Source organism: Pelobates fuscus, chromosome 1 (assembly GCF_036172605.1).
Source record: "Pelobates fuscus isolate aPelFus1 chromosome 1, aPelFus1.pri, whole genome shotgun sequence".
Classification (NCBI taxonomy): Eukaryota; Metazoa; Chordata; class Amphibia; order Anura; family Pelobatidae; genus Pelobates; species Pelobates fuscus.
This window is the reverse complement of record NC_086317.1, coordinates 316,639,780-316,665,057: the sequence shown is the minus strand read 5'-3', so window position 1 is coordinate 316,665,057 and position 25,278 is coordinate 316,639,780. Positions and strand designations below refer to the sequence as shown.

The 25,278-nt window shown below is 38.6% G+C and overlaps 1 protein-coding gene across 1 annotated transcript in view; it reads left to right on the top strand.

Moving 5' to 3' along the window:
• GABRB3 (gamma-aminobutyric acid type A receptor subunit beta3) overlaps positions 1-25,278 on the top strand; it is a 492,675-nt gene that overhangs the window by 174,246 nt on the left and 293,151 nt on the right. Inside the window, exon 2 of the mRNA XM_063459171.1 lies at positions 7,253-7,300. Coding sequence (XP_063315241.1) covers positions 7,253-7,300 — 48 coding nt within the window. The remainder of the gene's footprint in view (positions 1-7,252; positions 7,301-25,278) is intronic.

Here is a 25,278-nt window from a genome sequence, read left to right as displayed (position 1 = left end):
TCATGCCCCTGCAGTATAACAGCTCAGTTCTCAGCTCAGTCAAATGACTTTGTCTACGCAGAGGCTCCACAATTGTTAGGATCCCTTTTTACTCAATGTGTTTATTTGTTAATTTATTTTCTCCTTCTCTGTTAATCCTACAACATCCTCCTGTGTGTGGTTAAAGTTCAGTTAAAGAAACACTACCGTGAAAAGGAGTACAAAACCATATCCCTAACACTATAGTGCCTCTGTCAACCCCCTGCCCGGCTGGAAATAAAGGGATAAAACCCTTTTTTTACTTAACCAACATCACAATGTCACAGTGGTTCTGTCACATAATACAGCGCATGTATTAGGCCTTCCCCAAAGGAAAGCATTGACTAAGTGAATTTCAAGTTTTAGACCAAAGTAGCATAGCTTACATATATTTTTACCTATTCAGCTATTTTGGCCTTAAATTTGAAAATTCCTTTGAATGATCACTTTAGTAAATAACTCTGTGTTGAAATTAATATTTGAATCCCAAATTCTATACTTAAAAAAACTTGCTCCACTTTTAATTATTGTGCATTCTTTTGGTGTTAATGTTCTAACAGTGTTGATAATATGCTGTAGTAACAAATCTTACATTTGCAATAAAATGAAAATACAAAAAATTTATTTGGCTATTATTTTAAAAATTTCACAGTAATCTAATAAAAGTTAAAATGTTTGCTAAATGTTTTATCCACAAAAATAAATAAAAACTAACACAAGAAAACATGCAGGGTGATATTAATAAAAAAAAAAATATTTTAAAGGATATGGGGATAGTTTCATAAGAGAGAATCACTATGTTACCACATTTTACATTAGGGGCCAGTAGTAATAAAATAGCTTTTGATAAAAAATAGGTATATATTTTGTGTTACTTGTAATTTGTTGTTGTGATTTTTTTATCTAAAATATTACACAGGGGCTACATTAGATTACTTAATGTGCATCAAATTAGTAACTTAACAGAGAATCATAATAAATGTAGACTAGAAAAGCTGAGATACTTATTTTATATAAAATAAATACTTATTTTTATTTTAAATAAGATATCTTATTTTTTTAGATCAAATAAATCATTCCTTAAACATGAGCAGAAACATACGTGTATTAGAAAATCCACCATAATTATCTATTGTGGTTTTGGAGCTTTGAAACCTTTGGGGTCAAAGCTTTAAAACCCATCCTGTCCCACATGAATCTTCGAGATATATTATCTGTGACAAAGGATTCAGGCTGAATCCCAGTACCTATATGTATCTTCCTAACATGTGCTCATATCAAGAATTTAATAAATGGTTTACCGCTGACAGGGCTGAAAAAGGAAACATTCATCCAAAATAAATTGGGTACCCACCGTACATATTAAAGGGTGACCCAAGAGATGTATTAATAAATCCATGACTATTCTATATCTGCCACAATTTAAATCTGTTGGCTGCTTGTTATTATGTGAATCTGCTGCATGGCAACAACAATGGATTTTGAGGTGAATGAGGTGCTTATTTGTTTTTCTACAAAAAAAATAAATATTACAAAAACCTCACAAATGTGGTAAAATAAAAGTGGCATACAAGATTGTATTTTAAACCTGTTACTGTTATAATAAATAAAATATGCTGGCAATTAAGAGATACATTTGTAACCTAGTTGAATCTTCTTCATCTAGCAAAATATTGAGTTGTCTCAGCTAATTGAAGATCCCCCATAGCTTTCTAGAAAAGAAGTACTAATAGATATGAATGTACTGTAACATCTAATATAAAGGGTTATTCCAACTAGAAATAGTGTTTTAATAAAACATTGGTTTTGATCAGAGTAACCCTTGCTGTAAAGAATAAATCTAAAAGGTTTGTTTACTAAAGTGAGAATCCAAGTGAATTTTCAAGTTTAAGGCCAAAGTAGTTGTATGGAAAGCATAGCTGACTTGTATTTTTTTATTCCAATTTTGCTACCTTGTACTTACATTTGAAATTAACTTTACAATTCTCCTTGAATTCCCACTTTAGGTAATAAATCTGTAGAACGTACATCTATTTCAGTGCTGTGGCCAATTTTCTTGGCAGCCCAATTCCTCCTCCAATAACATCACCTTCTTCCTGTGTCAGGACAGAGGGGATGATTTGTTGGCATGCTATTGGTGGTCTGTCACTAGCATGCTGTGTGTAGTGACAACAGACAACCAATATGCTCAGAATTGACATTAGCCAACATGGACTTCTTGTTCTGAGCTGACTAATAATGCAGCTGAAGGCAGGGCCGGATTAAGAGCACAGTGGGCCTGGTGCTGACAATTATGATGGGCCTATTTACGGAATCTTACCGACCAAAAACACTAAAACAGTCATACCTCCCAAGCGTCATGTATCTGATGGAGATGGTGCTGGAGGGAAACTCATAGGATGCAGCTATAAGAAAAGACATACTCTATGCTAATCTCTCTCTAACGTATGCTTTCATCTTTCAAGTAAATCCATAACCCCTAACAGCAGTGTCCAGTGAAGCAGGAAGTCAATGGGTGGGGTAAAAGGGTGTGCCACTGGCGCGAATCACGTTACCAGACCCGCCAAAAGGGGGTGAACATGCCCAAAAAGGGGGCATGTTTGTCCAAAGAATTGGAAGGTCAGCCTGGCATGAATGCATGTCAGGCTGCCTGCAAATCCTGCAGGCTGTCCAACTAAGGGCATACTATGCAGGCAGCACCCTGAGCTTGACATAAATGCGTCTAATGATGCACTCACTCCATGCTTTCTAAGGACTGTACCCTAGCACTTGCTGGTCCACTTGTCTCCTTACCTTCTTAATAGCAGGCAGACGTTCCTGGTATATTGTCTGAGACAGAGAAAAGGTGTATGTAGTGAGTATAGAAGAAAGGGGACATGCCACAGTGTTAGAGAGACCAACGTCTGCATTATCTAAACTAATTTTATTGTCAGCCAGTCCACACAAGTTTTGTTCCCATACATCCCTCTTAAGCTTCCAAACTTAAAGGGACACTATAGTCACCAGAACAACTACAGCTTATTGTATTTGTTCTGGTAAGTAGAATCATTCCATTCAGGCTTTTTGCAGTAAACACTGTCTCTTTTCAGAGAAAATAACTCCACTGGCCGCTCCTTAGATGGCTGCTAGAGGTGCATCCTGGGGCAGTACTGCCTAGTGTGCAGCACTGCCATTCAGAGTCTCCACCCTCTGCATGCAGACACTGAACTTTCCTCATAGAGATGCATTGATTCAATGTATCTTTATGAGGAGATGTTGATTGGCCAGGGCTATGTTGGACTTGTGCTGGCTCTGCCCCTGATCTGCCTAGTTGACAATCTCAGACAAACCTATGGGGAAGTATTGTAATTTGCTCAGACCACCACTTCTGATGATGTCAGCAGACAGTCAGTTCAGAGGCAGAGCCAGCAGCTGTAGACTTGAATACAAGTAATATTTTGCTATATTTAGGGAGGCAAGAAGGGGCCAGGGTGGCGGTTTTAACAAATTAGGGTCAGAAATACATGATTGTGTTCCTGACCCTATAGTGCTCCTTTAAGCAAGAGTATGTGAAGAGTAGTTAAGGTTGCCACCTTTCTTGGAAAAAAATACCAGCCTTAATCATTTGTATAATTAATTTGTATAATGAATTAGTTATGCGTGACATCACATGATGTAAATCACAAGGAGTGACATCAGAGAAAATTCTGTAAAATCACCAACAAACTACTCACAGTTTGATTCTGCTGTATAGATGGATTGCTCCCACTGTCTCCCTGTGTCTCAGTCTCGCAAGTCACCCAGTGTCTCAGTGTCCCTATGTATCACAGTGTAAGTGTCCCCATGTCGCCCAGTCCCCTAGTCTCCCAGTGTCTCAGTGTCCCCATTTCTCCCAGTGTCCTAATGTCTCAGTGTGCCCCCATGTCACTAGGATACTGGGAACACAGCGAGACATGGGGACACTGAGAAATTTAGGGAAACTGGGAGACATGGGGACACTGAAATATTTTAGGACACTAAGACACTAGGGACACAGAGACATGGGAACACAGGCACTGGGAGACTAGGGGACACTGGGGACACTGGCTGGGAGACATACACTTGGGGACACTGGTAGACATGGGGACAGTTGTGGACATAGACATGGGGACACTGGGACATATAGGGACACTGGGAGACATGGGGACACTAGGCACACTGAGAGACATGCGACACAGGCACTGGGAGACTTGGGGACACTAGGGACACTGGCTGGGGGACATGGGGACACTGGGAGACATGAGGACATAGTGTCTCCGTGTCCCAATGTCTCAGTGTCTCCCAATGTCCCTATGTCTCACAGCATCCCCATGTGTCTCAGCATCCCCATGTGTCCCAGTGTCTCCATGTGTCTCAGTGTCCCCATGTTTTCCAGTGTCCCCAAGTGTCTCAGTGTTCCCAGGTCTCCCAGTGCCTGTGTCCCCATGTGTCCTAGTGTCTCAGTGTCCCCTAGTGTCTGTGTCCCCATGTGTCCTCTAGTGTCTCAGTGTCCCCATATGTCCCCTAGTGTCTCAGTGTCCCCTAGTGTCTCAGTGTCCCCATGTTTTCCAGTGTCCCCAAGTGTCTCAGCGTTCCCAGGTCTCCCAGTGTATGTGTCCCCATGTGTCCTAGTGTCTCAGTGTCCCCTAGTGTCTGTGTCCCCATGTGTCCCCTAGGGTCTGTGTCCCCTAGTGTCTCAGTGTCCCCATATGTCCGCTAGTGTCTCAATGTCCCCTAGTGTTTCAGTGTCCCCATGTGTCCCCTAGTGTCTCAGTGTCCCCATGTGTCCCTGCTGCCTTTCCCCCCTCTCTCACTTACCTGAGCTGTAGAGCTGCTGTCTGGACTCTGTGCTGTGTTGCCGCTCCCCCACGGATCAGTGAGTAGTAGAGAAAGGCAGGGATATGCTGTAACTTCCTATCCCTGCCTCTCTCCACACACAGTGAACCCTACTGGCTGGTGCTGGTATTGCAGAGTAATCTCCATTTATTCTGAGAAAAATACCTGCATTTGTATTGCCGTTATTACTGCAATACTGGCATGGCCAGGCAGCTTCAAATACCGGCTGTGCCAGTAAAATACCGGTCAGGTGGCAAACCTAAGAGTAGTGTGTAAAAAAAAAAAAAAAAAAAAAAAAAAAAATTTTTTTTTTTTCTTTTAAATGGGCCTATTCCATGGGCCTGGGCCTGGAGCTGCAGCTCCATCAGCCCCTATGTTAATCCGGCCCTGGCTGAAGGTGGTGTTACAACAAATACTTTGAATTTCATCTTCAACTCTGCATTCTTAACAAATCTCATTTTTGTGAATGACCCTGTTAGCGTGTGACTGTATGTCAAAATAACATATTTTGCACTTAATAATAAACAATACAACTTTCTAAATTAACATGCTAAGCATTGTATGACAATAGTCATGCCCCTGTTTCTGTCTAATGTAGGTATTTTTTTCTGTAAGCTTGTGTACTGCATATGTGTGGACTTTTCTCATTTGTATTGTTCCTTATTCATTTGGTGAGTTATAAATGACTTATTACATATGGCCCAGTGTTGTGTCTCCACTGTGACCCACGCATTTCCAAGTTAAACTCTTATGATCTCTGCACTATAGCTTATATCTGCATTAGTCATGCTTATCAGTTAGTAACTGATGTAAATGTGTTACTTCTTTGTGTTACTCCTCTATTTAAATGATAGTTCATTAAGCCATCATGTCCGATTAAACAAATTACAGCAGTTTTCCTATTGTCGATGATATAAGCCTGGAGTAAGTATTAAACTGCTGGAATAATTTCACCCAATTCACTGCAAGTTGCTCAGACTTAATATGTTTACTGTAACATTTTCCAAAGTCCCTTCACACTCTATGCAGGCTGTTTTATTTGAGAGAAATATGACATGAGACATATTGTGAGCACTAACAAGCAGCACAAATGGTAATGAATCCATTGAGGCTTTCAAATTCAACCTGAAAAATGGTGCTGTCATTTAGAATAGCCGGTGTCTTCCAAATGGAGGCCTTTATTTGATGAAAAATAAAAAAGCTCATTTTTCAAAGGTGCTAAGAAATACCTCAGTGTGAAAAAAAAATCTTACAGCAAGATAGTTGTATCTAAAAATATAAAGAGCATTTTATTTTGTTTAGTTTTACCCCATACTGAAACATTAAGAATCCCTTAAAAGTTTTTTTTCCTGTAAAATGGAAAGAACATTTAGTTTACATTAAAGTGAATTCATCAATGTTCACCAATTATCTGCAGTAAAGAGCAGCTGTCAATCATGCAAGCGAAGTAGCAGGTTATGCTAAGGGTTATGCTAAGGGAATATGTTTATAACCACAAACACTTCAGTATTTATAACTGCTGTATAGACAGGCACTTTGCATTGTTTTCTCTTATTAAAAGTTAACTCTTTAAGAAAAAAATTAGCTTTAAATGAATGTGGTTCTCCAATAAATATAACCACTATGGCTTACTGTAGAGGATATAGTAACTGGTGTAATCCTTAACTTTTTCTAATAATAGTTTGATATCAACCAGGGCTCTTCCCTTACACAGCACAGACATATTTATAATGTCTAATTAACACTCTTAGATAATCATTTATAATTTTGTCAAATCTGGACAACATTGGTTCGCTAAGAGTGCCAGGTTTTGGTTGGTCCTGCTTTCTCAGCCAATGTTCTCCTGGTTGGATAAAGTTGACATTATTAATGCGGACGTGCACATTCCCCATTGTTAATGTAGTCAACATTGAGGGAAAAGACTCTCTTTTTATATTAATCTGTTTGAAAGGATTTGATATTGAATAAAGGTTGCCTGGCAGCTCTAAGCTGCACAACCAATACTGAGAGCTATAGATTTTATCGTGCTTAGAGTTTCCCTTTAAGCACATTTTGAAGAAAGAAAAAGAGATAGAGGTGGAAGGAAGGAAGCTTACCTTATATCCTACTCCAAGGCCAAGTTCTCCATGAACAGTCTCATTGCAGAGGGAGGGATATCCAGTGGATGGACTGAAGGGAAAACTTGGGCAGCATGGAAGGGGTGGCCTTTCTACCATTGGCAATCTGTTTCCAGCATTCTGTTTTAAAAAGCCTTCTTGCTGATCTCAAATATCCCTTTATTCTTTCATGTGGTTTAACTCATTTTTAATTTTAATTTTATTTATTTTTTGGGTGGATGTGTTGTATTCTAATTGAAATGTTTTTTTACAACTGTTAATAGAATTTCTCTCTTTTTTTCCAGGAATGCAGTGGAAGAAAACAAGAGACTTTATGCAATTTATGATACAAGGTATAGATATAATTTATTAAAATTCTATGTTCAAAGTTTTTTTTGTAATATCGTGATAGATATCATTGCATGGTTTTCTTCTAAAGTAGATCATTGGCAACAATGTTTTTATTTAAGGAATGCAAAAGATGATTGTGGAATGTCCCAAGACAGTTTTTTGTTGTTGTATAAGGGATTAAAAGAAGGTGACAGTAAATGGTCTATTTCATCTTTATTAAAAGATGAGATACTATTTAAAAAAAAATCATAAGAAAATTATTTACATAGTGGCATTCTAAACAAGGGGTGTTCTTCCCTAGGTTACAGGATTGAGGGGGTGCAAAGAGCTCATTTTAGCATGAATACATTGACCACATAGACCACGGTAGAGGATCTTTTTAATTCTCTACCCAATCTAGAAAGCTGCTTGCAATGTACTGTGACTGGTGAGGATGGGGATATGATGCATGCAGTGCTCTTAAAGTGCTACAGTGGAGAGTAAAAAAAAACACAAGAAGGGTGTAAGACACAAGAGAAGTAAGAGACACAAGATGGGGAAGAGACACAAGAAGTGTGGTAGAAGACAAAAAATGGTGTAAGAAATACAAAAGGATGATAGGAGGTGGGTAAGAGTAACAAAAGGGGAATATGAGACACAAGGGTCGCAAAAGTGGGTAAGACACAAAAGACACAAAAGGGGTAAAACTTAAGGGCGTAAGAAACAAAAGGATGTGTTAAGAGACATAAAAGGGGGGTAAGAAAAAACAAATGATAGGTAAGTAAGAGACACAAGAGGATGAGTAAGAAACACAAACATAAGCCGGACAAAGGGGGTCTTGAGACTACAAAGGAAGGAAGAGTTACAAAAAAGAGATGGTAGGGAAAAAGAGGGATACAATACACAACTATAGAAAAAAGACACAAATGGGTAATTAGGTACACAAAAAGGGGGAGAAAAGGAGAAAAGGGGGTAAGAGACACAATGGAATAGTAACAGACATAAGAGGAAGGATAAGAGACACAAAGGGGTGAGGGCGGTTAAGGGACACACTCTGGTAAAAGTTAATTAAGAGAAAAATAAGCGGGTTTAAGAAACATACAATGGAACAATAGGGGATTAGAATAACACATAAGGAGGATAAAGAGATATACATCAATTAAAAGGGTTGCTGAATAACAAAAAAAAAAAAAATACAATTCTGGGAGGGAGTTACCAATATACAGTTTCTCCCCGGTGTCAAGCTAACTTGGGTACACCTCCCCACTTTGTTTTGTCAAATTCTTGTAATTAATAATTTATATTAAAATATCTAGAAATAATTCACATGAACTGAAATCTGTTCTTATATGACATTATTAGGAGATCATGTGGTAAAGAAAATAAATATCAATCTCAATTTAGACATTGCAGATACCTCAATTTACAGATAAAAAATATTGGGGTTAGATCTTTGTGTCTAGAAAATCAAATGGAAATTTTCACATAGCATAATACTGTTTTAAAAAAAAAAATCACACAGGAATATATTGATTGCACCCATAGGATACCTCAATAAATAGTATCAGACTGTAAAATTGTTTCTATGATCTATGAGCACACTCAGTCAGTTTCCATACATCATGACATTTTGTAGAAAGACAGTATGTATGCGAATAAGTACATAATGTAAGTATACAGCTGGTATGTAATTGCTGCACTGGTTAATTTTGCACAGTAGCAGAAAGAACCAGAACCATTAAGATAAGGAAAAGTCTGTGGAGGACATTTCTATCGGTGGACAAAAATAAATGTCAAATAAGATTACCTTTACTTTTTCTATACTAACACTTGATATGCTCAGGCTCTTCTCTGCATTGCTATGTTCCTCTTTATCTTTCTTTTCAGCACTTGGTCTATGGAAGATCCTGCATGATTTCTCCAAAAATCCTCTCATAAGACCTGTGTATGGCATATAAAAAAAATTGGTACATCTGAATAAATTCCTCTGACATTTTTTTATTTTTTTTAGTTCAGATAAACTGAGCTTAGTCCATGTGGAGTTTCAATTTGGACAAATTGTGTCCATGCAATCATTATGGGAAAAAATATTCTTGCACACCAAAATGGATCAAAAATGTTTTCTAGTAGGATTTTCTGGTACTTCAATGAATCCATCTTGCGTTCCACACACTGGTTTCCAGTGTCAGAGGATGCAAAGCAGCCCTAGAGCATTACTGAGCCACAACCATGCTTTCACTTTTTTTTTTATATTCATGTTTGTTAATGACGATGATCTCTTCTCTTACCTTTGTGGATCTTTTTATTTATCCATATTAGTTACATACAGTAAAATGTGGCACTCAAAAAACCCCTAGTCCGTTCAGGTGTTTCAAGTTTTCAAGCTCAAGCACACCTGATGCAACTAATGAAGCCCTTGACTAGTTGCATCAGGGGTGCTAGAGACACCACCTGATGATCATATGTGTGCTATTGTGAGGGACTCTATTCAGAGGGTTTAATATTTTTGAGCCTTGAGACGTTATTATAAGTTGCATTTTCAGTTTATTTTGGGGAAACGACTTGAAGCTGTCACGTATTCATACATAAAAATGTGGTTAATGGCACTTACTGTCCTGACAGGGAAAGTTGTGCCGAGCAGCACTACCGTCCTGACAGGAAATGTTGTGCCGAGCTGCAATCATGCACATGGAAACCTGGTAATTGCTTTTGGGGTCAAAGGCTGGTTACAGCCAATCAGATCCACAGGAGGGGTATTTAAACCCAATTATCCTTTTGCTCATTGGCCTGTCGTGGTTTCATCCTGATGGCTATCCGAGAGTGCGTTACTGATCTTGATTTTCTATAATTTAACTTTGGCTTCGTTTTGACTTCCCTGAATTCTGGTATCCTTGACTTTTGGCATTCCCTCATCATTGTGTCTGATTCTGTGTTCCTGACCTCGGCAAGTATCTTGACTATTCTTGGATGATGTCCGGTTATTCTAAGGTCTGGTAATACATTATCCTTAGTCCTAGGTGTGACACAGTTCTGTGTGGTGGATCAACTTGTAATCCTGACAGAAGCATTCATTGTGTTGAGCTATTTTAATTGCTTTTGTTTGATTTGTTCATTGCAAACAGCTGAACATTGACAATAAATCTGATTTTCAATGGTGGTTGAATATTTTTGATTACAACTGTATAAATATGGGCGTCATATTTACCGCATAAGCTTTAAAAAATGTTTTTTTTTAAATTAATGTGGAAGTTCAAATCTCAAAACAAACTAAGTGACTCATTCATTGTCCATTAAGTTGTTTGTCATTTGTCCATGTGGTGTTTCAGAGTTGCAGAATTCAGATAAATCTCTGATCTCTGAGAAGTTTACTTCTCACGCATTTGTAATAAAATACGATAGCAGTCTCCTACACACCATAGGATCCTTGTTCAAATAAGCCATTGTGAGTTATAGCAGAATCCAGCATAAAATGCTCCTCCCATTGCCATATTTTGTCAACACTTTACTCGTACATAAGACAAAATAGCTCCTTCTTTGACTTGTGCATATATTCTCACTGCAGTGAACTTTCAATTAAATTATAATGCATTCTATATTAATTTTTCATAAAGATTCTATCACAAAACCTCAAATCGACTATGCTGCTTCAATAAAAGATTTGCAGCAAAAGTATAATATATAATATATAAATAAATATAATGCAATTGTTATGATGTTGCAAGCAAATCTTCAGCTTATTACATGTTAGTATTATTCTTTTTTTAATAAGAAGGAAATAACCTTGTAGCAATAGAATTATAGTAAGATTATTAGTTATGAGAATTGATTTTCAGTGCACAAAAATATAACTTTGAAAATATTTTATTCAGAATATAACCTTTCAATTCTAGTGCCATTAGTGGAAAATACTCCTTGTTAATCCCAAGGAGATAAGACATGGGCAGTTTAAAAATGTGCAGTAATCTTCTTTTGCTGTAAGAAAAAAAAAAAAAAAGCAACAACCAATGCCAGAATGCAATATACAAGATACATTACATGACAAATAAGACTTTGTATATACTATCTTGTCAGTTTCTCCCACCTAAAAATATCTAAGATAACTGTTCAAGTTATTCTCAATATAGCAGAATGATGCACTAATTTTAGTTCAACTGGTTCAAATGTATTCACTTCAACTTAACAGTAGATTAGGTTACTGAATCATCTGTCATATTCAAACCTAAACTTGTGTGTTGCAGAAAAATTTGGTTTGGCATAACCATTTTTCAGAATATGAAATTTAGTTTGGGGCCTTCCACACTGTTCAGTTGTCGGTGTGACTTCGTCCATGAAAATATTTGGTAAACAATTTTTTAAAAAAAAAAAGGTGTGAAAATGGACAAATCAGTGCACTGTAAAATATATACCTAATATTTTGAATATGTAATGCATATATTTTGCAGTACACTGTGCATTTTCCCACCATTTAGGTCACTTCACAGATTAACGGAGACAAAATAACAAATATAATTTTATTTTAGGAAAAACAGTAAAAAAAATAATTTATATATTAAATATATTTGTTAAATGTATAATATATCAATATAAAATGTTTTAGTGCTCCTCTTTTTTTCCTCTATTGATCACTTTACATTTGATCTGTGAATAAAATTAACATTTAGTGGCTGTCCCCTAGCCATCAATTCATTTTTTACCATCAGTTACCTCTTTTTTTGGTTTTGCTCGGTTATGTCTGCATGTCGCTTTGGAGATATGGAATTATGGAATATGGGTTGGCATAAATTCAGACAAATTGCAATTCGTCCGAAACCGAATGCACACGTCTATTCAAAACATGCAGATGATATCTGTATTGCGGTTCACTCGCTTTAGAATTAGTAGTCTTTAAAAAATGTATTATTTTTATATAGATCGTGGAAAAATCACACTAGATCCATTTGCCCTTAGTTTATGTTATTCTGTTACAGATTCCTGAGTTGATAAGCACACGCTCATCTTCTGGACATTCTTGTGAAATGTAATTGTGCAAGTCTAGGGAAACCATTGAAACACTATACAAAAATGATCTGTCATTTACATACCACAAATAAAAAAAACTTAATGCAAACATCTTAATCTGTCTAGAAGTAAGCAGAAAACTATTTTGTAACTCTTAGCACTGTGACATAAAACCATATTCTTAGCCTCAACCTGAACTCATAAACCTCTAAGAGATTTGAAAGCTCTGAATCCTAGAGAAATCTCCCACCTGCTCCTGTAATCTGGTATGTTACATGTAAAGACTGGCATATCGTTTTTTTGCCAGAACATTTCAGAAATTTAAACAGAAGCCACATGTTATTGATGTTTATATCCAGAACAGAGAGCAAGACATATTGTTTGTCTGTGTGTGTCAAACATTTAGAATTCATCCTATGATTTGAAGACAAATCACAGTTATTTTTTCTAATGTTCAGGGGTTTAGGTTTAGAGCTTTGACTGTGGAAACAAGTAAATCCTTTTTACAGAAACCTAGGGCACTCGATATTTTTTTGACTGGGTCATATAGGTAGTTATTCAATTTTGTATTATTTATGTTGAAATAACATTGGTCATGTAATGAAACATTTTATATTTTCTAGAATTTAAAAACTTGTCATTAATTTTTATCTTAAAGGTTTAATAAGAATTTCCTAATTTTGCATCTGTTGAATGTTTTTTTTAAAGGAGTCTATAAAACATCAATCAAATCAGGTTTGCTGTTAGGTGCGTTTTGGGGATGTGAGAAAAATGTCCAAACAATTACATTGTTCACAATTCATATTGTAAAATACACATTTTTATTCATTTTTGCTAACGCTGTATAAACATTTGTTTTATATTTTTATGGCTAAATGTACAATAACAGAGGTTTTATTCATCACTAAAATATGACAAGAATTGTAGGTAAAAATATAAATACTGTTGTCTTATCACAGTCAAAATATCTTCACTACAAAGAGAGTCTTTTGTTAAAGCCCGTCATATGATCTTTTGACTCTGCCATCATAGCACGGTGAAGCATATGATGTTTTGAATTTTAGTCACACTTTTTTTTCTCCCTGTGAATTCTCCTGCTGCTAAATATGAGCTCTGACTGTAAGATGAAGAATAAAAAAACAGACATACTTCTATCCTCACAAAACATCAGTCTGCAACTTTAGAAAGGACAATTTTAGTGAAGAATTGCCTTAATAAAGCTGTTATAAAGCTTTACTAGCGATGAGTGCAACACAGTATTTTTTGTAGAATATATATAAAAATAGAATATAGTAGCATATTCTGTAGTAGGCTAAAACATACATTTGTGTGGCATACACTAAATATAAAGATATTCTACACCTGGGGATTTTACTCCATTGGCTCTTGGATACCGAAAACAGAATTTAACCCATTTCCTCATTTTTCCACATGCACTAAAAGAAGCAGTGGAAAGGAAGTAAAGTCCTTAACCACAACAATTAAAACAACATTGTACTCTGCAGTGATCAGACACCAGGCAACAACTAATGCATGACTTCCTCCAACATCCTCTAGTTAGACTCTAGTTGTTGTTATCCTAGTACAGTCTACTGGGTTGATTGTCTCAGCTGCTATGCCATCCTTTGCTTTGCATCATGCTCTGTAAATGCATCTAGATGTATACAGCAGCCTGACTAATACCCCCTTTTCTCATCAGCTGGTTAAAAAAACACACCATATCAGCCCCATACCATTATCACTAGTGATGTCCCGAACAGTTCGCCGGTGAACATAGCGTGTTCGCAGTCGCGAATACGCCGTGATGTTCGGTCCGCCCCCTATTCGTCATGGAGGTGGGAGGGTCTGGGAGGGAGGGTCTGCTGCTGATTGGCTGGAATGTGTCTGCTGACTGTGAGGTACAGGGTCAAAGTTTACTCAATGATGACGAATAGGGGGCGGACCGAACATCGCGCGTGTTCGGGACATCACTAATTATCACTGCTATTTGTGTTTACTTAGTTTACTTAGTTGGGCATTTTGAATAACTCTAGGGATTCCATTTAACCCTTTGCTCAAACCTGCTACAATGGAATCTTCCTAAATATAGATTTATGGGGACTTAGTAATCCGTAAATACCAATTGATCTGCTTGGCATTTTCCTGTAGAATATTACCTCTGTTAAAGGAACACTCCAAGCACCATAATCACTAAAGCACGTTGTAGTGGTAAAGATTCCAAGAGCGCCCTGCCCCCTCCCCCCATTGTAAGTAGTCAAACCATTTGAGAACAGTTTGACTACTTACCAGCCTCCACTAGCTCACCAAGAAAGCTGGAAGTCTTTTAATCTTTCTTTTAAACTTGCTGAAATGTATGTGGCCGGGTGATCAATGCTGCCTATTATGCCTCTGAGGTTTTCTTTAATTTTCTATATATATCTTTTGGTTAATCCCACATATTGTTTCTTGCAAAGTTTGCCTGTTGTTAAACAGATTACATACTGAATTTCATGGTTTAACAATCAGGTGGTTTTTATGGGTAGAAGACAAAAACAAATATTCAAAGATACATGTATACACATTCATGTACTTCACTTTTTTGTTGGTTGGTTCTAGATTGCAGTTTGGAACATAGATACCTCTTTCTCCTAGTAGCATATTTATTTCCTGGACATAATAGATATCCCCCAATAGTGTCTCAAAACATAAATCTAAATGGTGTTAAAATATTTGTAATCTCAAATTTGTTACTAAAACTAGTGCAATACAGAGTGCTGAGGTTTAATCTTCAGCATTGGATTTCACCTTTTTATTTATATTCTGTCTTGCTGCTATACTGGCTACCAATCAATGACAGTCTGCCTTCTCACATGTCTATATTGCAAGCTCAATAATATTATTTGAACAGCCTCTTTTCAAAAGATCTAAGCTAATTTGATTAGTGTGTAATTCAAAGGTATCCACTTACCTCAATAACATATTAACTGCTCTACTTGAATACTATCAAAGTATGAGCAAGAGGGGGGCGGAGCTTGGCCGCCATGCGGAGAGGATGCAAACACCCAGGGCTCCCACCAAATGGCTAAATATAAGCCTTTCTTGCCGCAATCGAGCCAGACTAAACGGGCACCACATCTGGCCACCCAGCCAAGCCCCGGGTGGGAACAAGCTTGGGATGATACAAGAAACTCAGAGGCACCAACCGAGGCAGGTCCGACCTGCGGCCTAGCAGTTGATGCGGGGCTGGAGGACGCGGCCGGTCCTCCGTCCCCGAAGTCCTGCAGATGCAGAACCTCCCCCCCCCCCCGGGACTGGCGGGGGTCATCGCAGTCCACCATTGCGTGCTCACAAACAGGGGCGAACAAACACAAGCCCTGTTGGATGGCCACAGGCGGGTGGAGGCACGGGCACACCGCTTAATCAAGATGGCGGCAGCACAGAATGCAACCTCACACACCAGGAAAGCCAACGTTTGTGAGCGAGACAAGGCAGGTCTGGCGGCAACCCCACAGTGGACATGGCCTTGGGGGAGATGGAGTAGAGGAGAAAAGCCCCAAAGAAAGCGACGGCAAGAGGCCTATCCATCCCCCCAGGCATCAAACATGGCAGCCACGCGACCCGGTGACATCCAGCCCCGGCTCCTTCCTGGCCGCAACCTGACACCAACAGAGATAGCCACAAACAAGGGCGAATGCTCACCCAACATGGGGATCAAGCTCTATACCCAGCTGTGCGCGCCTCTGCACCAGCCCCCGAGGGTCACCATGCGGGAAGCTGATCCAGACCAACGACAAAGGTTTGCAGCCCCCAGCACAAGCAACAGACGACCCCACAGGGACTGACCGGCTCTAATCCACACAGAGGGCACCGGGGAACACATCATGTGGACTCTATGTATGTTTTCAGCCATATAAGATTTCACAACGCTTACTCAATGATTGCATACTTATTACCTAGACCTAGCTTAAATGTAAATATGCAGTTTAACTACATAACATGTTTACACGGCTAGCGTTTGATAGCAGTATAATAAGTGTCATCAACAGACTAGCCAATACGCTGGTCATGCCAAACTACAGTCTATAATCTTTGAAAATCAAATAGCTATGTGTGCCTAGCTTGAACATTTCTGTATATCACTACTATATCATTTCTTGTTTTCCTCATGTTTCTAAAAAAAAAAAAAAAAGTGCAGTATCTCTTGACTACCCATATCAATTGTTTCTGACAATCTAATATGTTGAACAAGTCTTTGTTTATGCCTGCAATTTACTCTGCACTCAAAAATAAAGAATTATAAAATAAAAGTATGAGCAAGATATACAATTAATCTCTAAGGTATTACTGCTATCAGTGCTCCACTTTTTTTAGAATTCTCTTTTTTATTGAGACAAGATTAAGATACATTATAAGCAAATAGGAGTCATAACAAGAATGCACATGCATAGCAGAACAAAATGAATAAGAACAAAAATACAGCATTTTTTGGTAAAGACATCGGGAGAAACTCCTGAGGGAATCTGCCTCATTTTTTTTTTAAAATCAAAAACATGCTAGGTAATTGTTGCGTACAGAGGTGTGTTCATAAATAAATAAATCGTAGCAACAGCTGACAGATTGCTGGAAATAGACTGTCACATGTCAACTGGCAGGTAATGGGGAAACCATGCTTAACAAGGAAGATTATGGTATATACTGATATGCATGTTGCGATAAGATCAAATGCCAAGCACAACTGCATTGATGCAGAATGAAATAAACAAAACATAAAGTAAAGTAAAATGACTTAACTATTGTGATCTTGCAAGACAGCATTTCTAAGCACAGAAAAAATGAGTCAGCCTACACCCTACACATGATGGATACCACCCCGGCACTCAGATTGACCCAAGACCCAACCCCAGGTCCCAACACAGCTCAGAGCACCAAGCTCATGGCTCCCAGCAGGACTTGGTATCGAAGGCCTCAATTAAGTTGATTTTGCACACGAGTGGTAGTGGCCTTTCGAGGGAGTGAACAGTGAGTCGGGCACTGTCCCTGTTTGTGCCATGGCCCAGGAAGATATTGGTCCATAGCAGGACTGAGCTTTTGACATCCAGGAGATGTAGATTGCTCAGTGGTCTGATGCAAGGAAGGTGCCAGCAGGTCTTCACCAAGAGTGCATTGGCAATGGGTAACTGTAGACAGCAAATAGACTATTCATTATGTCCATGAAAGTGAGCTGCAGGTCTTGAGGGGCTTGTTTGAATGTGGCATCCACCATCTTGTCCACATTAAGCAGGCTGCTACTGATGAGAAGTTGTTGGAGCATCATCAGTGTAGCATAGGTAAGAGGTACCTGGTAATCCCTCACTGGCAGGGGTGAGGGGAGAGTGAAAGCAATACCTTCACAGTAGTGTATAGCAACAAACTGAGGGATCGGCTGCCTTCCTCACATCTGCTGTAATTAGGTCTTCTTGTAGGCCGCGGGTCTACCTCCAGTGAAAGCCACTGATCTTGGTTGGAAACACAGAGAAATCAACTGCAGTGGATAAAAATTAGGAGCCAACGATTTTGCAGGCTCTCGTCACTCCAGTCCCATTACATGGGGTGTGGAGCTCTGCTCTCTATTTACAGCCAGTGGGCTATCAATATTAGGGGTCTACTGTGTGTGATTTACTAAGGGGAGTTTATGCTACATCAGCCTTACGATCTGGGGCTAGTCTGAGTGTGCCGTTACTTTTTATTTTTTATCATATACTCCATCGCTTTAGCATACCTTGTGAGTGGGGGTTCTCTCCCTCCCCTCCCTAGCAACTCTGCTATTTAGTAACTCTATTTGGGGGACACTACTGTTTCTCAAAAAAAAATACAAAATACACACCAATAGCTATTTTTAGCGTTTGAAACATTGTTGCAACTTTTTTTGACAACGGGGTATATTGTGAGGCCAGCATTTGTACAGAGGATTCCTATTCTTTTACACTTTTTCACTGTATATACACCTTTATTTTTACATTTTGTCGTTCTTTATCTTCCCTAGAAGGGACTAATAAAAATTTATTATTTTTCATATATTTCATGTATGTTCTATACTGGCAATTTTTAGCCATGATTATGAACAACTTTATTCAGGGGTATTGAGACTGATGATTGGGAGGACCCGTCTGTAATCCCTTTTTTCAGTCTCTTTCCTTTCTATATTGCAGTGGATACCTCCCATCTCCTGGATAGTTCCTCTGATAGAATTTGGAGCTGTAAGTAGCAAATATAGCTATTTCAGAGTTTTGCATTATGGAGCTCACAAGAGCTCCATCCCCTCCACACATATTTTTGTGTTATTAGAATCTGAATTAACGAGTAGTAGACTTGTGCACAGTGAAAAAAAAATAGTTCATCAAATAATTTTTTTTTTTGTGTGGATGGTCTGCAATTTGTTCATATGGTGTCTTGGTTAGGACAAATTTTATCTATGCAATTGTCTCAGGAAACAAATATTTGAACAAACAAAAATGGTGTGAAATTTGCCAGTCAGTGTGCTGCATATATATATATATTTTATGTATATATTTTGCAGTTCACTGATAGATGTATTTGTGCCATCTGGTTCACAGATCAAGTGAGAAGAAGTAATCAATTGAGGAAAAAAGAGGAGAAACAGTAAAAAAAAAATTAAAATCTACATTTAAATATCACATATGTATTAAATATATAAATATATTTTACTGCTCTTTCTTTTTCACTCTACCGGTTTAATCTCACTTGATCTGTGAATAAAATCATCATTTAGTAGCTGTCCCCTAACCATCAATAATCTTTTACATGTTGGTGCCACGAATGGAAATCTGAATTAAAGAAACAAATGAAAAGACTTATTTTGAGTTTGTCATATGATTTATCCATATGATGTTCCATAGTTCAGAATTCAGAAGTCTAGTTTGTTATTTAGTCAACTACTTATTTTGAGCCTTTTCCAGTATTGCAGTATAGCATATGTTATTATAATTATCTACATATTTGAGTTACTTACTAAGCTTAATGAGCAGTGAGTAATGAGTATTGTATTGAGCTGGAAATTATAAAATGCTGGGTACAGAGTATTCTGCTCAGTGCATTTACCAACTAAGCTATTTGACCAATAGTCAAATTTAGTTTAAAAAAAAACAAAAAAAAAAAAACAATATTGTCTGTAGTTTAAAAGCAAAATCTATTTCCATTTTCAGTTATATGTTTTTTAAAATGTTTACTACATGTTCTTTGTTATGGACTGTTTGGCAATAGTTGGCATAGCTATCCTACATAGGATTTTTTTCTAAAGCCTGAATGGATTTAGCTAGAAATGTGCTGCCATATAATTTTTTTCTCTTAGGAACTCTAAAGATGCATAAAACAGCAAGTAATATGCACAAGATAGAATATGTTTTGCTGCTGAACACGCATTGATGGCAGTTTGGAACCAACCTCCAATGCCCTCCGTCTCGGCTTCTGAAGCTAGAAGCAATGATGCCATTTATTTTTGGAATTTCCTCTCTTTCCGTTTTTGTTTCTACTTTTGGCTGCTAGCTACCCATCCATCCTTTCCTATACCCACCTAAATTTCTCCTTATTTTTGCTTCTGTTAATTTTTTTTTTTTTTTTTATCTCATGTTCTTGTCATTATTTGAAAATATTTTTTTGGTACTCTGTGTTCGGCAAGTCTGAATATAAAGACTTTACAAAAAAGAAGAGCATTCAAATTGGATTGCACTTTCTAACCAAAAGAAAGCCTATTTCCTCCAAACTAGCATATAATATAATTCAGTTCTCAGAGGAATTTGAACGAAGATCTGAGAAAAAAACAAACAGTCATTATAAATAATAGCAACGAGCCATAATAACATTTCATTAGAAAAATCTCCCGAGAATAGATTATCCTGGATATGAAGATATACCATGCAAGCAAAAGAGAGATCACTACAATTTAACAGTCATTGGTAGAGACCATCATGCTTTCTCACTATGTTATCAACTTGCAATCAGATTGAAAGAATGTATTGTTAAACTACTAAAAAAGGTAAACAATGTAATATTGCTACACAGAAATTATCATTGCAGTTACAAAAATAAAATACATTTACTGCTGGCATGTTGTATTTGTAGTTTAGAATGATCTTCCCTTTTTCTCCCTAAATAAAGTAGTAAATTACAATTTAGTGGAAAGAGGGTCCTCTCACTCCAGCTCCACTTCGCCTTAGAGAAGTCCATGCTGATGATCTTCCAGTCAATAGAATGCTTCTCATAAGGAAGCACTAGGAGTCAACACACACGGGCTGTTTCTCATTGGTATATAGATAAGACTTTATCAATTTCAGTAATATTATGCAATTTTGTATACACACAATAGTTTATCGATTTTCTCCATAAAATCAAATTACACTGTTTCCCCTTTATATAAGTTTTACTTAAATATGTCTTATTTTGTCATTTTTGTTTTTTATATTAGGGCTTTTGTTGGGATTCCTTTGATCTGCATACCCAGGTAGCGACTGCTATTTGCAGATGCTGTAATTAATGCAGTTTCTCTCCCCTAATGATATGCCAGCAGCTGGGGAGACAGAATCGCACTGTTTTTATTTAATAATTTCCTCTCCCATCATAAAATGGTAGTAGATCTTAGGGAAGTGTACATTATTAATTGGCATTTATAAATTAATAAGGATAGATAGATAGACAGACAGACAGAAAAACAGAGAGAGATACATATATACTCATACAGACCAAAAAAATAATATAGTCTCTTAGCTTAGCAGCATTTTCATTAGAACTAAATTACATCAAACACACACAGGCTAAATACCCCCCACCCCAAAAAAAAGGATAAGGAAAAAGATCAGAATGTGATGTAAAGCTACAGGGTGGAACCACTACTACTTATCATCATAGATGTTATAAGGGTTGTTCGGTTGAATGAGATGAGAGATGTCATGAATATATAAGTCTTGTTGGGGGTTTTGTATTTTTAAATTTACATGTGGTAACTGCTTGGCAAAGCAGCCACCTATTAGAAGAAAGATTAGTAGTATAGTGCTGCACCATTCTACTTAAAGGGAGGGAATGGTGGAGAACTATGATTGTGAGACAAGTGTGTGATTGTGAGACAGAGTATACTGTAAGTCTGAATATGCCTGATTGCGATAGAAAATAGACATTTAGTATCACATTGTTGTTTGGCTAATTTTTTAATCATAATGATAACATAAATTATCCAAATGGCCCTGATCAAAAGTTTACATACCCTTGAATGTTTGGCCTTGTTACAGGTTCATTACATAGTTACATAGCTGAAAAGAGACTTGTGTCTATCAAGTTCAGCCTTCCTCACATTTGTTTTTTGCGGTTGATCCAAAAGAAGGCAAAAAAACCCAGTTTGAAGCACTTCCCATTTTGCAACAAACTAGGAAAAAAAATCCTTCTTGCATCAAGCAGTTATTACTCTACATTGAAAAATGATATCCTTGAATATTCTGTTTTTGCAAGTATGCATCTAGTTGCTGTTTGAACATATGTATGGACTCTGATAAAACTAGTTCTTCAGGCCAAGAATTCCACATCCTTGTTGTTCTTACAGTAAAAAAAAACCTTTCATTTGCCTTAGACAAAATCTTCTTTCTTCCAGTCTAAATGCATGACCTCATGTCCTATGTAAAGTCCGTTTTGTGAATAGATTTCCACACAATGGTTTGTATTGGCCCCGAATATATTTGTATAATGTTATCAATCCTCTCTCAGGTGACATTTTTCTAAACTAAAGAGGTTTAAATTTGTTAACCTTTCTTCATAACTGATATGTTCCATTCCTTTTATTAATTTTGTAGCCCGCCTCTGCACTTTTTCTTGTGCCATAATATCCTTCTTTAGAACAGGTGCCCAAAATTGCACAGCATATTCAATATGTGGTCTTACCAGTTATTTATAAAGAGGCAAAATTATATTCTTATATACACGTCTGCCAGATCACTCTGGCAGACGTGTATATAAGGAAACACAGATCCTTTAGATATAGATGACCCTGGTTCGCTTTCTAGAGAAATGACAAATGCCAACTTCTGGTGTAGTAATTTTGAAGTACCAATATGTATAGGTGAAAATAAATGGAACTGCTCACTCCTGCCATGCTTTTCTGGTACCAGGAGGACACGCGTCTGCCGCCATATTGGGAGAGTCGCAGATAAGTATGTCAGCCTGGGCGGCTGTGCTCTGTGTGTCCATTAGCTACAGCCAGCCTCTCAGAGGTGGACCGGGATAAACCCCACCGGTCCGAGGGAGGGGGGGGTAACGCAGTTCCTGCCGGGAAGTAGCTGCTTCCGGATCGGGAGATCGTCCGCCTCTCCCACTCGGTGAGCACCAGGCCACACTTGCCACGCGGAGGTAAGTAAGACTCTGTCGAGTAAGTAAGACTCTGTTGCTGACCGCTATTAAGCATGTCGGGTCGGTCAGGTAGGAGCAACATTGCTGTGTCATCCCCTTCTGGGGTGAAATTCGCTTGTTGATAGCTGCTTAAAGTGAGATATTGAGGGAGCTCACATGAAGTGCGTCTTTCCTCTATGACAGCTAGGCCCCGCCCCCCGGAAGCTGCATTCTTAGTGAGAGAAGGGACAGTGTAGCTGCTGCTGATTTAATAGGGAAATCGATAGCTAGGCTAGTGTATTCCGTGTCCACTACAGTCCTGAAGCACTCATCTGATCTCTGCTGTAAGGACAGCACCCCAAAAGCCCTTTTTAGGGCTAGAACATCAGTCTGCTTTTTCTTTCTGTGTAATCTAATTGCAGTTGCCTGCCTGCCAGCGTGTGTGTCAGGCTCACAGCGTATACTGTGCCCACTTGCCCAGTGCCACCACTCATATCTGGTGTCACCAGGGGCGTACCTGGAGTATTTGGCACCTGGGGCGGATCCTTTATTTGGCACCCCCTACACTTTGAAATGTAAAAAACAACTGCAATTTTTTTTAATGTATTTGGCTCTGAACACCGGAACAGACACACACACACAAACACACAGACAGACACACACACACAGACAGACAGACAGACAGACAGACAGACACACATACAGACACACATACAGACACACAGACATACAGATACACATGTATAAGTGTGTGCTTGCGTAGTGAATGCAGTGTATAGTGTGTGCAGTGTGTGTGTATGGTGCATGCAGTGTATAGTGTATGCAGTGTGTGTGTATAGTGTATCCAGTGTATAGTGTATGCAGTGTGTGTGTATAGTGTGTGCAGTGTATAGTGTATGCAGTGTGTGTATAGTGTGTGCAGTGTATGGTGTATGCAGTGTGTGTGTGTGTATAGTGTGTGCAGTGTATGGTGTATGCAGTGTGTGTGTATAGTGTGTGCAGTGTGTGTGTATGCAGTGTGTGTGTATAGTGTATGCAGTGTATAGTGTATGCAGTGTGTGTGTATAGTGTGTGCAGTGTATAGTGTATGCAGTGTGTATGCTGTGTGTGTGTATAGTGTATGCAGTGTATAGTGTGTGCAGTGTGTGTATAGTGTATGCAGTGTATAGTGTGCAGTGTGTGTGTATAGTGTATGCAGTGTATAGTGTATGCAGTGTGTGTGTATAGTGTATGCAGTGTATAGTGTATGCAGTGTGTGTGTACAGTGTATAGTGTGTGCAGTGTGTGTGTATAGTGTATGCAGTGTATAGTGTATGCAGTATGTGTATAGTGTATGCAGTATGTGTGTATAGTGTGTGCAATGTATAGTGTATGCAGTGTGTTTATAGTGTATGCAGTGTGTGTATAGTGTATGCAGTGTGTAGTGTGTGCAGTGTGTGTAGGCAGTGTGTGTGTATAGTGTATGCAGTGTGTGTATAGTATGTGCAGTGTGTGTATAGTGTATGCAGTGTATAGTGTGTGCAGTGTGTGTATAGTGTGTGCAGTGTGCATGTGCTGCCACTTACCTGCCCGTCCTGTCCTCCTCGACTGGTGGTCCGGTGGCAGTGAAGAGGGGCCCAGTACTTTGCATCCTCGTTTCCCATCCAGCAGCAGCAGGGTCCTGTGTTCTCGCGATCCGCGAGAGCGTTGACGCGGGTTGCTATGGATCGCGAGAACAAGACCTACTGCTGCTTGATGGGAAATCGCGTTGATACACGAACTCGTGGTACACCAGTCCCTTTTCATAAGACACAGGGGTGGTGAAATGCTGCCCCTGTGAAAATGTGCCCCGGGCACCCTTAGTGAGCGGTACCCGGGGCGGACCGCCCCCGCCGCCCCCCCCCTTAGTACGCCACTGGGTGTCACAATAGCTTGCATTTAAAAAAAACAAAAACTTTTTTGACTGTAATATAATCCCAGTCAGTTTCCTTCACACGTGTGCGTTTCAGGGCCTGCCAGGGCACAGTGTCACACCAGTGCAACTCATATCTGGTGTAACAGTAGTGTACATTAAAAAAAAATCTAGAAATTTCACTGTGAAATAATAGCAGTCAGTTTCCTTCACACGTGTGTGTTTGAGGGCCTGCCAGGGCATAGTGTCACACTAGTGCAACTCATATCTGGTGTAACAGTAGTGTACATTTAAAAACAAAAAATACAGGGGGCTTGTTGTCACCTTTCGGGGACCCTTGGTGTCCTTCAATGAGACCTTCAATGACATCAGTGAGGACAAGGAACGGGACATGGCTAGCTTGGTATCCAACATTGTGCAAATGGGGAGTTTGCTGTTGTGCAAATGGACTGTTTGCGGTTGTTTGCGGTGCGTTAAACGGGAAGTTTTGGTCTGTCACTGTGAAGCGGACGTAACCCTTACACTACCTGATTGATACAACATCATACCTGATGTTTTAATCAACGTTATTCCAAACAATTTAGGAATGTTAGGTGATTTATGCCCTTTATGGATTAAAACCAGACTCTGCATCAACTATGTAATTTTCCATGGGAGTTTTGCCATGGATCCCCCTCCGGCATGCCACAGTCCAGGTGTTAGTCCCCTTGAAACAACTTTTCCATCACTATTGTGGCCAGAAAGAGTCCCTGTGGGTTTTAAAATTTG